Raw genomic sequence first — 12,915 nt, forward strand, 5'->3', positions numbered from 1 at the left:
CAGCCACGCATGTCACCAGGCAGCCAAGCCGTCAGAAAGGAAACCCCAGAAGCACAGTCTCCACGAGAGCAAATACATAATGCAACTGTGGACCAGAGAAGTGGCTCCTGGGAGCACTCGGGCACGGGAGACCTTAGTGAGAGTCCCAGTCAAGCCCCCTGACCTGTTCCCCATGCTCATTCTGTCCTTCATGTCCCTTAGACAGAGAGAGCACGGGATGCAAACAAGCAGTAGAGTGAGAAAGTGTGTGTGTATGTGTGCGCGCACACACGTCCCTCCCTCTCCTTAAACAAATGTGTAAACCTCTTGCCACAGACACTTATCAAGCAAGGGCTGATGAGCTGTAAAAGGACTGGATTGGAATGAAGCAAAGAACAAGCCCAGCCTCGGGGTGGGACCCAGGTCCACATAATGACTCCCGTGCACCCTGCCCCAGAAAGGGAAGCCAAGTCCCCAGGACCGACACGAAGGAGGGGACACGTGACCAACAGCAGTGGGAGTTCCTCTGGGGTCCCTTCGCTCCTCTCCAGCTCCCGCCTCCCCATCCCTTGTCCCCAGGCATCCGGCCCTTCAGCTGGGGACAAGTGGGTGGCCCTATCACCAGACAAGGCTTCTGCTGCCTGGGAGAAGAATTCCAGGCATTTCTCCGCCTCTGTCCTCTCCCAACCCCGTGCATGGGTGAGACCTCTGACTTATTGTCCCCACGGGGGCACCGGGGCTGGCTCAGAAGAGAAGAAGGGGGGTGTGGGCAGCTCAGGATGCAAAACCCAAGTGGTTTCCATCCCAAACATGCCAAAGTTCGGGCCAAAGTTCCAGCAGTTCATAGCAGGAGGGAGTGGGGGCAAAGATGGAGGAGGAAGCGAGCTCCCACGGGCAGCCAAAAGCACCCCGCAGAGTCGTCAAGCCCCCAGAGCCATCTCTGCGGCTGGCACTGCCCAATTATGGTGGTCGCGGCCACACTCAGCTGCCCAGTCCAGCAGCTGCCCTCTGCCCCAGAGAAGGGCCGGATGGGCATGGTTCCATCGGCTCAAAGACGGGCACGAAATAAGGACTCAAAAAAACGCCTCGCTAGACTGGCGGCACGTTAAAGGGATAATGTTCCAAGGCAGGGGCGGGGGAGAAATAAAATTATTTTAAACACGAACCAGCTCTTGAAGAATTTTGTTTTTAAAATGAGAATGTTAAGGGGTCAGAGCAATAAGACAGTGGGGAGGGCATTTGCCTTGCACCTGGCCCACCCAGGTTCGATCCCCAGCATCCCAGATGGTCCCCTGTGCACCAGCAGGAGTCGTTGCTGGGTACAGAACCAAGGGTAACTCCTGAATATGGCCAGGTGTGGCCCCAAATACACAAATAAACAAAAAAAGAGAATTCTGAGGGACCAGGGGTACAGCTTACATGTCATGTATGCATGAGGCACTGTTTGATCCCCAGCACCCAAAAACAAACAAAACAGAGAAAGATGAACTGTTTATAGATGCTGTAAAAATGATACGCTATCTTGTATATGTACCTTATATATGCATATAAATATATAAATCTAGTGTGCGGTGCCAGATCAAACTCAAGGCCATCATCATGTATGTAAGACACACACTCTATCCCAATCCTATCAATATATTTTTTCTTAATTTAATAAAAGAATAACTAAAATGTTTATAAAAGATTATAAGCCAACATATAATCATACATATAGTGGAAGTGTGTGCTCTGTGTGTGTGTGTGTGTATGTGTGTGTGTGTGTGTGTGTACCACAGCAGTGTGCTAGGGGTTAAGCCCTGGGCTTTATCCATGCAAAGGCAGACACTTGACCCCAAGGTCATCAGAATTCTCATCTTAATTTACCAACTGATAGAATACCATTTGGGATATCTGGGGTTAAAAAAAAATCTTTTTTTTGTTTTGCTTTTTGGGTCACATCCAGCAATGCTCAGGGGTTATTCCTGGCTCTGTACTCAGGAATTACTCCCGGAGGTGCTTGGGGGACCATAGGGAATGCCGGGGATCGAACCCAGGACGGCCGCGTACAAGGCAAACACCTTACCCGTTGTGCTATCGCTCTGGCCCAAAGAAACGATCTTTAAAATTCATTTCCCTGGGTTCCTGTTCAGGTCTTAAGGCAGCTTGGAATCTGAAAAGCCTCACTGTGCCGCTCAGGGTCCACAGCCATTGCCAGCAGCGCTGTGAAGTGGGCACAGATGCCCATCTCGGTGGCTTCCCATGCACCAGGTCGGTGGCACCCCAAGCTTACCAGCACGGGGGCCAGATGCAGGCACCGTGTCCTGGCTCTGCTGTGGCAAATGAGGGGCCACTCCTGATGGTCTGGCCTGCCCTCCCACCAACCTGCCGTCCTCTCTCTGGTACAAATGGACAGCTTGAGCCACAGCCAGACCACCCACACCTGGACGTCTCTGGTCTCCCTTTTAAAACGCCCCTCTCCCACAGGGACCCAGACCCTCACAGTGGGACAATGTCCCTCATTACTTTTCCATGGGTCCCCCAGAGGAGCAGCTCAGCCCCCCCCCCACTGCTGGGACCCCCCCCTGCCCCACCCTGCCAGCTAATTCTCTCTGGGTGAATACGCCTCTACCCTTTGGGGACACATCTCCCCACTAGGACACACCTGGGGATAAGGGTGCTGGCTAACCATGGCTGCTGGGAACCCCAGTGAATGAGAAGGCGCAGGGAGCACTATGTTAGCCTGTGCATTCTGGAACTTTCTTTCCGAGGTGGGAACTAAATAGGTTGCCTAAACAGAAGAGGTATCAGGATTTTGGGTGGAGGGAGGGGGGAGGGGAGGGGGACATTTGACAATAAGGCCATCGATAATGGCAAATGCATGAGGCCTGGGGTTCAATCCCTGTCATGCTACACACACACACACACACACACACACACACACACACACACACACTTCCACTATATTTCTGGTTATATGTTAGCTTATAATCCTTTATGTCAAAAGTCAAGAACAAGGAGTGTCACACACCAAGTCACAATCACTTGGAGGGAAGGAGTTATGTGTACGATACAAACTCACAAACCCAGGCTACCACCACCCTGCAGGTTCAGGGCACTGGTTCCTGTCCCCATCCTTGGTCTGGGGGGCGGGAGGGGGCAGCCTACCCTGGAGACATGTAGTGGCCTGAGATTCCCAGAGCCAAGGCTGTGAGAAAGTGCCAGGCTAGCCCCAGTCCCTCTGGTAACACCCCTCCCCCCAACCTGTGGGGTGCTTCCACAGCTGGGGCTCAAAGCAATGGCTGCAAGCCCCCCCCACCCCGATTCCCCGGGAAGAGAGGCTGGGCAGGGAGGTCTTACCTCCAGCAGGCGGAGGGCTGGCTGGGGAAGCTCCATCTATCTCCTCGAAGGCCTCCTTGTAGCTGTGCAGGTGGGGCTAGAGGAGGGCAGGAGGATAGGTCAGACCCCTCTGGTGGCCTGGACCCTGCCAGGAGCCCTGCCAAGTGGCCCCCAACCCCCAAGGCCCCCCTCCCCCGTTCATCCCTCCTCAGGGGAACACTGGGCCCATAGTGGAGATCTTAGCTGCTTAAGGGCAACACTCAGGCAGGTCCCGTTGAGAGGGGAGGGGGTTACTGGTCCAGCAGATGTGGGATTCGGGGCACCTGCCTTGGACACAGTCCAGAGCCAAAGACAAGAAGCTCAGGACCAGCCAGAGGCAGGGAGGACAGCCATCCCAATGCCATCTGCATCCAGAGTGATCCACGAGCCTGGACTTTATTGGCCCTTAAAGCCATTGCATGGGACTCATCCCAGGGACGCTGGGGTGGGGAGTGTCTCAGGGGTGGATTCCTGGGAATAACCCAGAGAGCATCTGATCCTGAGTCCCTAGAGGTCAACCTGAAAATCTCATTCAGATGCTTTTTATTTATTCATTTTTTTTTGGAGTGGTCACACCAACACTGGCTGCTGGAGTGGTGGTGTCCCTCAGGGGCCGTGCCGGGCATCACACCTGAGGGTCTCGTCTGCAGAGCCCACCCTGCACCCTTGGAGCCTCCCCGGAGTGGAAATCTCCATTTCTACCCAACTTCCTATCTAGAACGCTGATGTTTAAAAGAACTCCTGCCTCCCACCAAAACGTCCCAGCATCCGGACACCACACCTGAGTTTTCTTGTGCCTGATTAGGGAGGACCCTGTGGGAACATCATCCCTGAGTTCTGAGAAGGACATACCTTCTCGGGCAGCAAAGGGGGCCAGGGGGCCAAGCTCCAGATGGGGAGAGAGCGAGAACGCAGGGAGGTCAACGGATTAAGGGGACAAGGCCAGCCGTGTGGCCCTGAGGGACCTGGGCCCACTGGGGAAGGCTCCTCACTGACCCTTCATCCCCAGGGTGGGGGGTGGAGGGACGACTCACCTCCTTGGGTCGCCCTCCAGGATTGAGGGCGATGGTGAGCGCCAGCTCAGGGGAGACGCACTGGACAGGGGAGCGTACCCCGGGACTCCGAGGGGACGCGGGCTCCGGAGACTGGTTCTCGTACTGTCCATCGCTGGCCGCCCGCCTCCGGAGAGGCCCCGGAGGTTCTGTCGGCTGCTTCTCCCGTGCCTGCACCCCTGGGAGGAACAGCAGGGCATGGAGAGTGAGGAGCACCGAGAGTGAGGGGCTCTTTGGAGCCGAATTCCCTCTCCCCAACACACACACACACACACACACACACACACACACACACACACACACTCCCCCCAGAGAGGGCAGCCGAGCTGGACAGGGGCTGGCGTCCCCACCATGCCCTCCCCACCCCACCCCCGGGTCTCTCCACAGGGTTCCAGGGTTGGTTCTGAGGGGCCCTGAGCACAAAGGGCTGATACAAGAAACAGATGTCAACGCCTTCCAAGGCCGGGAGGCAGAGGGCCAGCGCTTCCAGGCAGACCCAAGAGGAGAGGCAGTCTCCAAGGCGACTGCATCAACCAACAAGCAACACCAGGAGGGTGGGGAGGCGGCTTGGAAGGAGCTCAGGGCCCCATCCATGCACGGTTACTCCCGAGGAGGAACAAAGAAAGGGCTCCGTCCTCTCTCCCTCTAAACCCCCCAAACCCTGAAACACTGCTGGCCTTCTCTGGGGTCCCCCCAACCTCCATCCAGGGGAACCTCTGAAATCTCGCCCCGACTTGGCTCACCCGGTCCCCGGTCTGAGCACACCCAATCACCCAACCGCCCCCTATTTTCGGCTCTCCAAGCTGGTCCAAGGCTCCCAGCGGGAGCAGCCAGCAGAGGGCCTGAAGTCATTCACGCTCCACATCTGCTTCAGGGCAGTTCCCTTCCATCCCCCGGCCCCAGGCGCTGCTAACCTCACCCCCCTCCCTCCCTTCCCACCCCGTCTTCCCACAGCTGGGCCGAGGCCCGGAAGCCATGTCCTCATGGAGCTGGCTCCGGAATCCTAGAAAACTCACCGTCCCGGCTTCCAGAGGCCCAGACCGAACTCCAGGCCAGATTCCGCCTCCTCCAGCCTCCAAGGCCAGGCTGGGAGAGGCCAGCGGCAGACACCTGGGCCCGGGCCCCTGGCCACATCAGTCTCCCACCAGAACACTTGAGGACACTGTCCCCCGGCCCTTAAGCGTACACACACACACACACACACACACACACACACACACACACACACGTCCACGCACAAATGCGCATACACTCAGGAGCACTCTACTTGATCCTTGGCTTATGCCCCGGGCAGCCTGTGGTTCTTTCCTGAGAATGAATCATCGTCTGGTTCCAACAGGGGGTCTACATGACTTTGGGCACCCACCCACCCACCTGGCACAGTCACAAAGGGTGCCAAGGAGAGCACTTGTAGCACTGTCCTCCCGTTGTTCATTGATTTGCTCAAGTGGGCCCAGTAACATCTCCATTGTGAGACTTGCTGTTACTGTGTTCGGCATATCGAATACATCAGGGGGAGCTTGCCAGGCTTTGCCGTGCGGGCGAGATACTCTCAGTAGCTTGCCGGGCTCTCCGAGAGGGGCGGAGGAATCGAACCCAGGTGGGCCCAGTCAACAGCATGTAAGGCAAATGTCCTATGCCGAAAAGCCTACATACTGGCTGAGTTGGGGGCTGGCCACACACCTATTTGTACACACACACACACACACACACGCACCTCAAGCATGCACACACCCATGCATGTTCACACATGTGCACGCACATCTGCTCTTGCACACGAAGCTTGTCTACTCTCCCATAATTCGGGGAGCCCATGAGCACCAGGGCCGGAGAAACAATTTTCCAAAGACTGGTGGAGTTTTGAAGCTCCAATCTAATTCTTCAGAGGCTGCCTGTTCTACATCTCCACGAGAAGAACAGGGTCCCCCCCAGGGAAAGGCAACCAAGACGGCTTCCTCTGAGCCAATCAGCCTTTAGCCCCCCACCCCTACACACACACACACACACACTCACACATACACACCTTATCTTGGGGGATAAGAAAGAGGGTCAAGGTGAGGATCAGAGGCTGCCGTGCTAAGCGCCAGCCTGGATGGACTTAGGGGCGTGGCTCGGAAGGGGTAGCAATGCCGGGCTCCCCGCCCCCCACTCCCACACCTAGGGGGGGGTCCCCAACCCTCTGCCACGTTCTCCCACTGCTTCCCGGGCAGCTGGGCCCGGAGCTGCTGCTTCTGGCTTCATTCCTGGCAGAGACATTAGACAAAGACATAGACATTGATTTTCTAATAATAATTGTGACCAAGGCAGCCCATTCAGGAAACGCTCTTGGGGTTTGGAACTAAGTCCAGCTCCAAGGTTAAAAGAAATGCATTAAGGGCTGCTCTGAGATCCGGCTCCCCCACCCTGGCCGCCTCTTCCTGGCCGATCCCTGTGCCTCTGTAAAGGGTGGACATTTTCCCTATGGGGCGGGGGTGGGGAGAGGGACTCTCATGGTTACCCCTGAAACGTGGGCGTTTCAACCCCAAGCCCTGAAATCTCCCAGACGGGCGGTAGCCAACATTTCTCCCCATCTGCCCAGATCCACCTCCAAGCGCCTAAAGGTGGGGGCAGCACCCCACCCCCCAAGCCAAAGCCAAACAGCTAAAGGGCTTCCCATACGGGGAGTGGGGGGGGGGGTCCCAGAACGGGGTGGTGGGAACCCCTCTGAGCAACCACATGGCCTCGACCTCACTACAAGGGTTGAGGGCCGGGCGTGGGAACATGCTCCAGTTTGCTGGGTCTGGAGGGTGGGGGGACATGGTGACCGGGAAGAGCAAATGTGCTGCAGGGCAGACAGGGACCCCCCCCACCCCCACATGTCACTCCCTCCCCCACGGGGACCCCTCAGCTCCAGGGGTCTGCCAGGGCCTCTCACATTCTTGAGACACAGAGTCTCACTGTTGTCCCCCTTGGCAAGCCCAACGCTGCCCCGGAGTGCCGGGATGGGCCTCGTTCCCCACCCCCCCCCCCGCCCAATCTCTCCTCTCTCTCTATGGCAGGGGGGCTTGGCCTGGCAGAGGGGAGAGAAGAGAGCACCATTGTTCCCCAGCCAGGCGGAGCCTCTTGCAGGGTGCGAACACCCTGCCAGAACAACCCAGAGACCAGACGGACCCAAGATCAGAACAGGCCTGGTCCCCGCAGGGCCCGCCTCCCCGGCCCCCCCATCCCCTGCCACCCCCCTGCCTCGGGGTCTCAGTCACTCCTCATGCATCTGGATCTGCGTGTGCTGCTCTCTACACACACACACACACACACACACACACACACACGCACACACATGCACACACACGTGTGAACACACAGCCTGCACTGGGCGGTAGGCTAGAGTGGCCTTCAGGACCCCTGACAGCCAGCCCCTACCCTCTGGCCCTGACCAGGAACTGTGTGAGGAGGAAATGGGGCAGCCAGGGGGTCCCCGATGCTCTGCAGGGTTGACATTTGGTGGGCTGGGGGCTGCAGCTCACCCACCATCGCACTGCACCTAGCCCACCGCCCTGAGGACAGCAGTGCCCGTGGTCCAGGGTCTGAGCTGGGGTCAGAGCACTGGAGAGGGAGCATTCCTGGGGAGTGCTCATCTTCTAGGACAGAGCTATGCTTGGAGAACAGCTGATTCACACACTCACACACAAACATATACACACGAACACATAAACGGGCACACACATATATGTATACACGCACCCATGTACACAGCACAATTCACATGCATGGTCATGCACACACACAAACATGTGTGCAAAAGCACATGTGTGCATACCTACACACCAGTTCCAGATATGTACATGTGCTCACCACAATGTATGCATGTGTGCACGAATGTACACCCAGGTCTACCCCGCACCTGTGCACACGCACCCACATGCAAACACAAGCACACACATGTATATGCAATCATGCAGTACACACTTGCACTCAATCCAGCCCACAAGTGCAATTCTGCACAGCTATACCCCCCCATACACTGTCGTGGCCCAGCCCTGAGCCTCCCACCCAAGGACAGATGCCCCCCAAGGTCCAGCTCTGCCACGGGCCCCCTCCTAATCCCGCAGACTGGCGGCTTCCATCCACGGTGGAAGACCCAGTCTTCTCTCCAGCCTTCTGATCTCCGAAAGAGCCGACGGTCAGCTCCAGGTGTCCGCATGCGTGCCAGGGCTCCGGAAGCCAGGGGATCCGGGGGGCCACCTGCTGGGCCAGGGCACCAGAAAGCCACACGGCACTATACTAGCAGATCTAAGGCAAGCCATGCCAGCTCCCCTCAGGACAGGCCTGACCCTGCCCTCCAGGCCCGCCCCCCAACACTGCTTCCCTCCACAGCGCTGAAAGAAGGCGGGAAAGAGGAGACAGGTAGAGGGCCTTTTACGGGAGCCGGCTCCCCATTATCCATGGACCGGGAGCCCCCCTGGATATTGTCGAGGGTGTCAGCCATGGAAGCCTGCACCCCTAAGCTGGGGCTGTCAGCAAGGCTGAGTTGAGTCTCTTCCCATTCCTGAGGGGCAAAGGCAAGGAACTGGGGCTCTGGGTCACAAGCCGATGGATGTGGGGACATGACCAGCTCCCCACACATTGCACCCTGGGAGACACCTGGCCAACCCCTCAGGAGGTCCCAGGGCTCCCCATTCTCAGTCCGGGGAGGACCTGAGCTCTGAGCCGGCAGAGATCCGCCTGGGGTCTCAGGGATAGTGCAGACAGAGAGTCAGGGTCGCTGTCAGCCTTCCTGACTCTTGGGACCTCGGATTAGAGGATGGGATGAGGTCGGAGGAGTGCTCTGCTCCCCCCAAGGGGGTGCCATTCCCCGAGAGCAGACAGAGAGGCAGGGGCAGGAGGGACTTCATGTTGGTCCCTGCTGTGCCCTCGCTGGGCACTCCTGGTGGTGGCCTGAGCTGATGACCTTGTCCAGGCAGACCCAGGGGAGGCCCAACGTGAACACGCATGAGGCCTGAGTCCATGCACAAGTGGGAGCATCTGCTTGTGCAGAAAGGGGGCGGGGCCGGGAGGGAGGGCGGAAGAAGGGGGCCAGGAGGGAAGGGGGCAGGGAGGAAGGAAAGGAATCGGGGTGGGAAAAACTGAGTTGGGATGAGGTGGGATGCCAAGGAAGGACGGAGAGGGAGAAAGGAGGCAAAGTGAAGAAGGAAGGAGGGAAGGACCCAGTCGGGTGGAGGGGGAAAGAGAACCGGAAAGAGGAACCGGAAGCTAACATGATGCTCAAGGAGTTCTACGGTGCAGGTGGTGGTGGGGTATGATGGGGACCAACCGGAGAGGGAGGAAGCTCGGTGGAGAGGCGGGCGCCGGAAGCTGACCCGCTGCCTCATTTCCTGCAGTTTGGCGTTGTAGGCTGCCCACCCCACACCCGGCCCAGGGGAGCAGGCAGGGGAGCGGGAGGGTGGGGAGGAGAGAAGGCGCCAAACCCACACAGCACACGGAGGGTGGGGGTGGGGGGGACGACACACAGCGAACACGCACGCAAGGAGTGGGCATCCGAGACAGACAAAACAGAAACAAAGAGAAAATGGAGATTAGCTGGGCTGCTCGAGTTCCCGAGAGAGCACATACCAGAGAAGGTTGGACGGAGTTGGCCAAGAGGGTCCCCTCCCCCAACCCCCCCCCCCAATCCTTGTTCTGTCACCTACAGCAGCCGGCAGGACCCAGGCGTGCCCCTCGCTTGGCCCACCCACCTCTCACCTGGGTCCTGGACGTGGATCCCCGGTCCCCCTCCCCCCGGCCCCCACCACCTTCCACCCACCGTGGTGGCCTCAGAGCCTTCCGCTGACGGGTGTAGATTCCCCATCCCAGGAGCCCTTGTGCCTCTTTTTATGCCTTTCTGCCCACGCTGAGAACCTGGGGCAGAGAACTTAGCTCCCAAGCCTGGAGGCCTTGGGTTTGATGCCCAGTAAAAAAAAAAAAAAAAAAAAATCAAAACAAACAAGACTCCTTAAAAAGAGCCTGCCTGGTCTGATTGTTGGGGGGAAATTCCAAATAATAATGGTGGGTCTTCTGCCGAAAAATTGAAATATAATCAAAGTAGATCGGGCGCGTTCAGGGTGGTATGGCCGTAGACTGGAGCGATAGCACAGCGGGTAGGGTGTTTGCCTTACAAGCAGCCAACATGGCCGACCTGAGTTCGATTCCTCCGCCCCTCTCGGAGAGCCCGGCAAGCTACCGAGAGTACTCGATATGCCAGACACAGTAACAACAAAGTCTCCAATGGAGACGTTACTGGGCCCGCTTGAGCAAATCGACGATCAACGGGAGGGCCTTTACCTTTACCTTAATCAAAGTAGAGAGAAAGAAAGTGGAAATCATCTGCCACACAGGCAGGGAGAGGGGTGGGATAGGTGGGGTATACTAGGGTTCTTGGTGGTGGAACATGTGCACGGGTGAAGGGAATGGGTGTTTGATCATCATATGACCGAGACTTAAACCTGAAAGCTTTGTAACTGTTCTCAAAGTGATTCAAAAATTTTAAAAAAAAATTAAGAAAAGATATAAAGGCGGGCTGGAGTGATAGCACAGCAGGTAAGGTGTTTGCCTTGCACACAGCTGACTTGGCTAACCAAAGTTCGATTCCCCCGCCCCTCTCAGAGAGCGCGGCAAGCTACTGAGAGTATCTCACCCACACAGCAAAGCCTGGCAAGCTCCCCGTGATGTATTCGATATGCCAAACACAGTAACAACAAGTCTCACAATGTTACTGGGCCCGCTTGAGCAAATCGATGAACAATGGGAGGAGGACAGGGACAGTGACAGTGATATAAAGGCATTAGCTAACAACAACAACAACAAAAAGTCTGCCTATGGGACTAGAGAGCTACTACAGAAGGGGGAGGGGGTCCCCCAAGCACCACCAGGAGTAATTCCCGAGTGCAGAGCCAAGAGTTACCCCTGAGCATCATCAGTGTGGCCCCCAAACCAGGAAAAAAAACAACAAAAACAAAAAGAGCCTGCCTGCTCCCCCAAATAACCTGACTTAAATCACCCTCGTGGATGATTTCACCTCACTGTACCCCAGCTCACCCTTTCCTGGCTTCCGGGGGCCTGACCCTTTCGGCTTTCCTCTATGCGGCCAATTGGCCCATCAGCCCCATTTCTGAGCCAGACCCGCCTTCCAGCTCCACCCTCCACACGCGGGGCCTGATCCCAGTGATCTCATCAGCACCAGCATCTCTTGGTCCTCCATGGCAGCCACAGGTGGGCCCCGCTCACTTTGCCACACTCCCCCCACTCCCCACTCACACACCCCTTCCCAAACTCCTGACGCATGGATCCATCCGTCTGAGTGTCCCAGGAGCATTCCAGTCCCACATGGCCCACATCACCCTGCTGACACTCTATCCCCATGTCTGTGTGTTGTACATCCTTGTCCATCTTGACACAGAGCAACACCATCCGCTGGGCACGGGAGCCAAAGAGTTTCATGTTCGAGAACTTTTCTCTGGACCGTCCCAAGCCCTAGTCTATCTCGAAGCCTTCGTGGTACCCCCATCCTATATGTCTATAGTCTGAGCTCCTGTATTCTCCCGATCAACAGCCTCCTGTCCAGCCTCTCCCCCTCCCTGCCACATGGATCCTTCTAGAACAAGTCATACACTTCCCCCTTCTGCCAAATCCGCTCTAAGGATTAGGGCAGATCTGCAGAGTAGAGCACCAATGTGCTTAGACTTGCCTCCAAGATAGGCCGTAAGCCACTCATATTCCCACGCATGCTTTCCACCCTCCATCCCTCTGTCCTGCCACCTCAGGGCCTTTGCACGTGCAGCTCCTTCTATCAGAGTCCCTCCCGGGCAGGGAAGCCCTCCTAAGGCATGTGTTCCCCACCCCTCATGCATTCTTCACTGCTTCTCCTTTCCCACCCAACATGCTCCACAGTGTGAGCCCCAAAGCTGGAAGCCAGGGTTCCCCCCAAGTCAGCAGACCCCTTTATTCTTACATCACGATGAGGTCTCACCTCTGGGGTTGAACCTGAATAAGCCAGTAGGACTCAGAAGCCCGTCTCATCTTTCCTTCCCAGAGATCTGACTGTCTCCTTCCCTCACTCCCCTCTACCCTCAGCCTCTCTTCTCTAAAACTATTCTCACACCCCTTCTATTCACAACATTTTAAAGATTCTCAACTGTTGGAACTGTAGCAACAGTACAGCAAGGAAGGCGATTTCCTTGCATGCAGCAGACTCGGGATTGGTTCCCTGGTACCCTAGATGGTTCCCGGAGCCCCACCAGGAGTGATTGTTGAGTGCAGAGCCAGGCATCAGCCCTGAGCACTGCCGGACGTGGTCCCTACCCCCCCCCAAAAAAATTAAATAACTACTTGGGATGCATTAAAATAAATAAAAGTCCTCAAATGTGAAAAAAAAAATGTCCTAAACATGGCGTGGCATGCCCCTTAGTTGAGTCTGTTGCTACCCTACCATGACAAGCCACAGAACCACTTAATTCTTCTCCATCCTCCTCCCCATGGACTCTCCTGCCCTACCCCACTCTCCTAGAAACCCTTT

At 56.7% G+C, this 12,915-nt stretch overlaps 1 protein-coding gene across 3 annotated transcripts in view; it reads right to left on the reverse strand.

The window, feature by feature from the left end:
- TNS1 (tensin 1) overlaps positions 1-12,915 on the reverse strand; it is a 157,218-nt gene that overhangs the window by 29,098 nt on the left and 115,205 nt on the right. For all 3 annotated transcript variants that reach the window (XM_056111616.1, XM_056111615.1, XM_056111617.1), the window contains 2 exons: positions 4,371-4,567; positions 3,319-3,394 (listed from right to left, as the gene is read on the reverse strand). In XM_056111616.1, coding sequence (XP_055967591.1) covers positions 3,319-3,394; positions 4,371-4,567 — 273 coding nt within the window. The remainder of the gene's footprint in view (positions 1-3,318; positions 3,395-4,370; positions 4,568-12,915) is intronic.

The sequence above is a fragment of the Sorex fumeus genome, unplaced genomic scaffold, assembly GCF_029834395.1.
Source record: "Sorex fumeus unplaced genomic scaffold, SorFum_2.1 ptg000014l, whole genome shotgun sequence".
Classification (NCBI taxonomy): Eukaryota; Metazoa; Chordata; class Mammalia; order Eulipotyphla; family Soricidae; genus Sorex; species Sorex fumeus.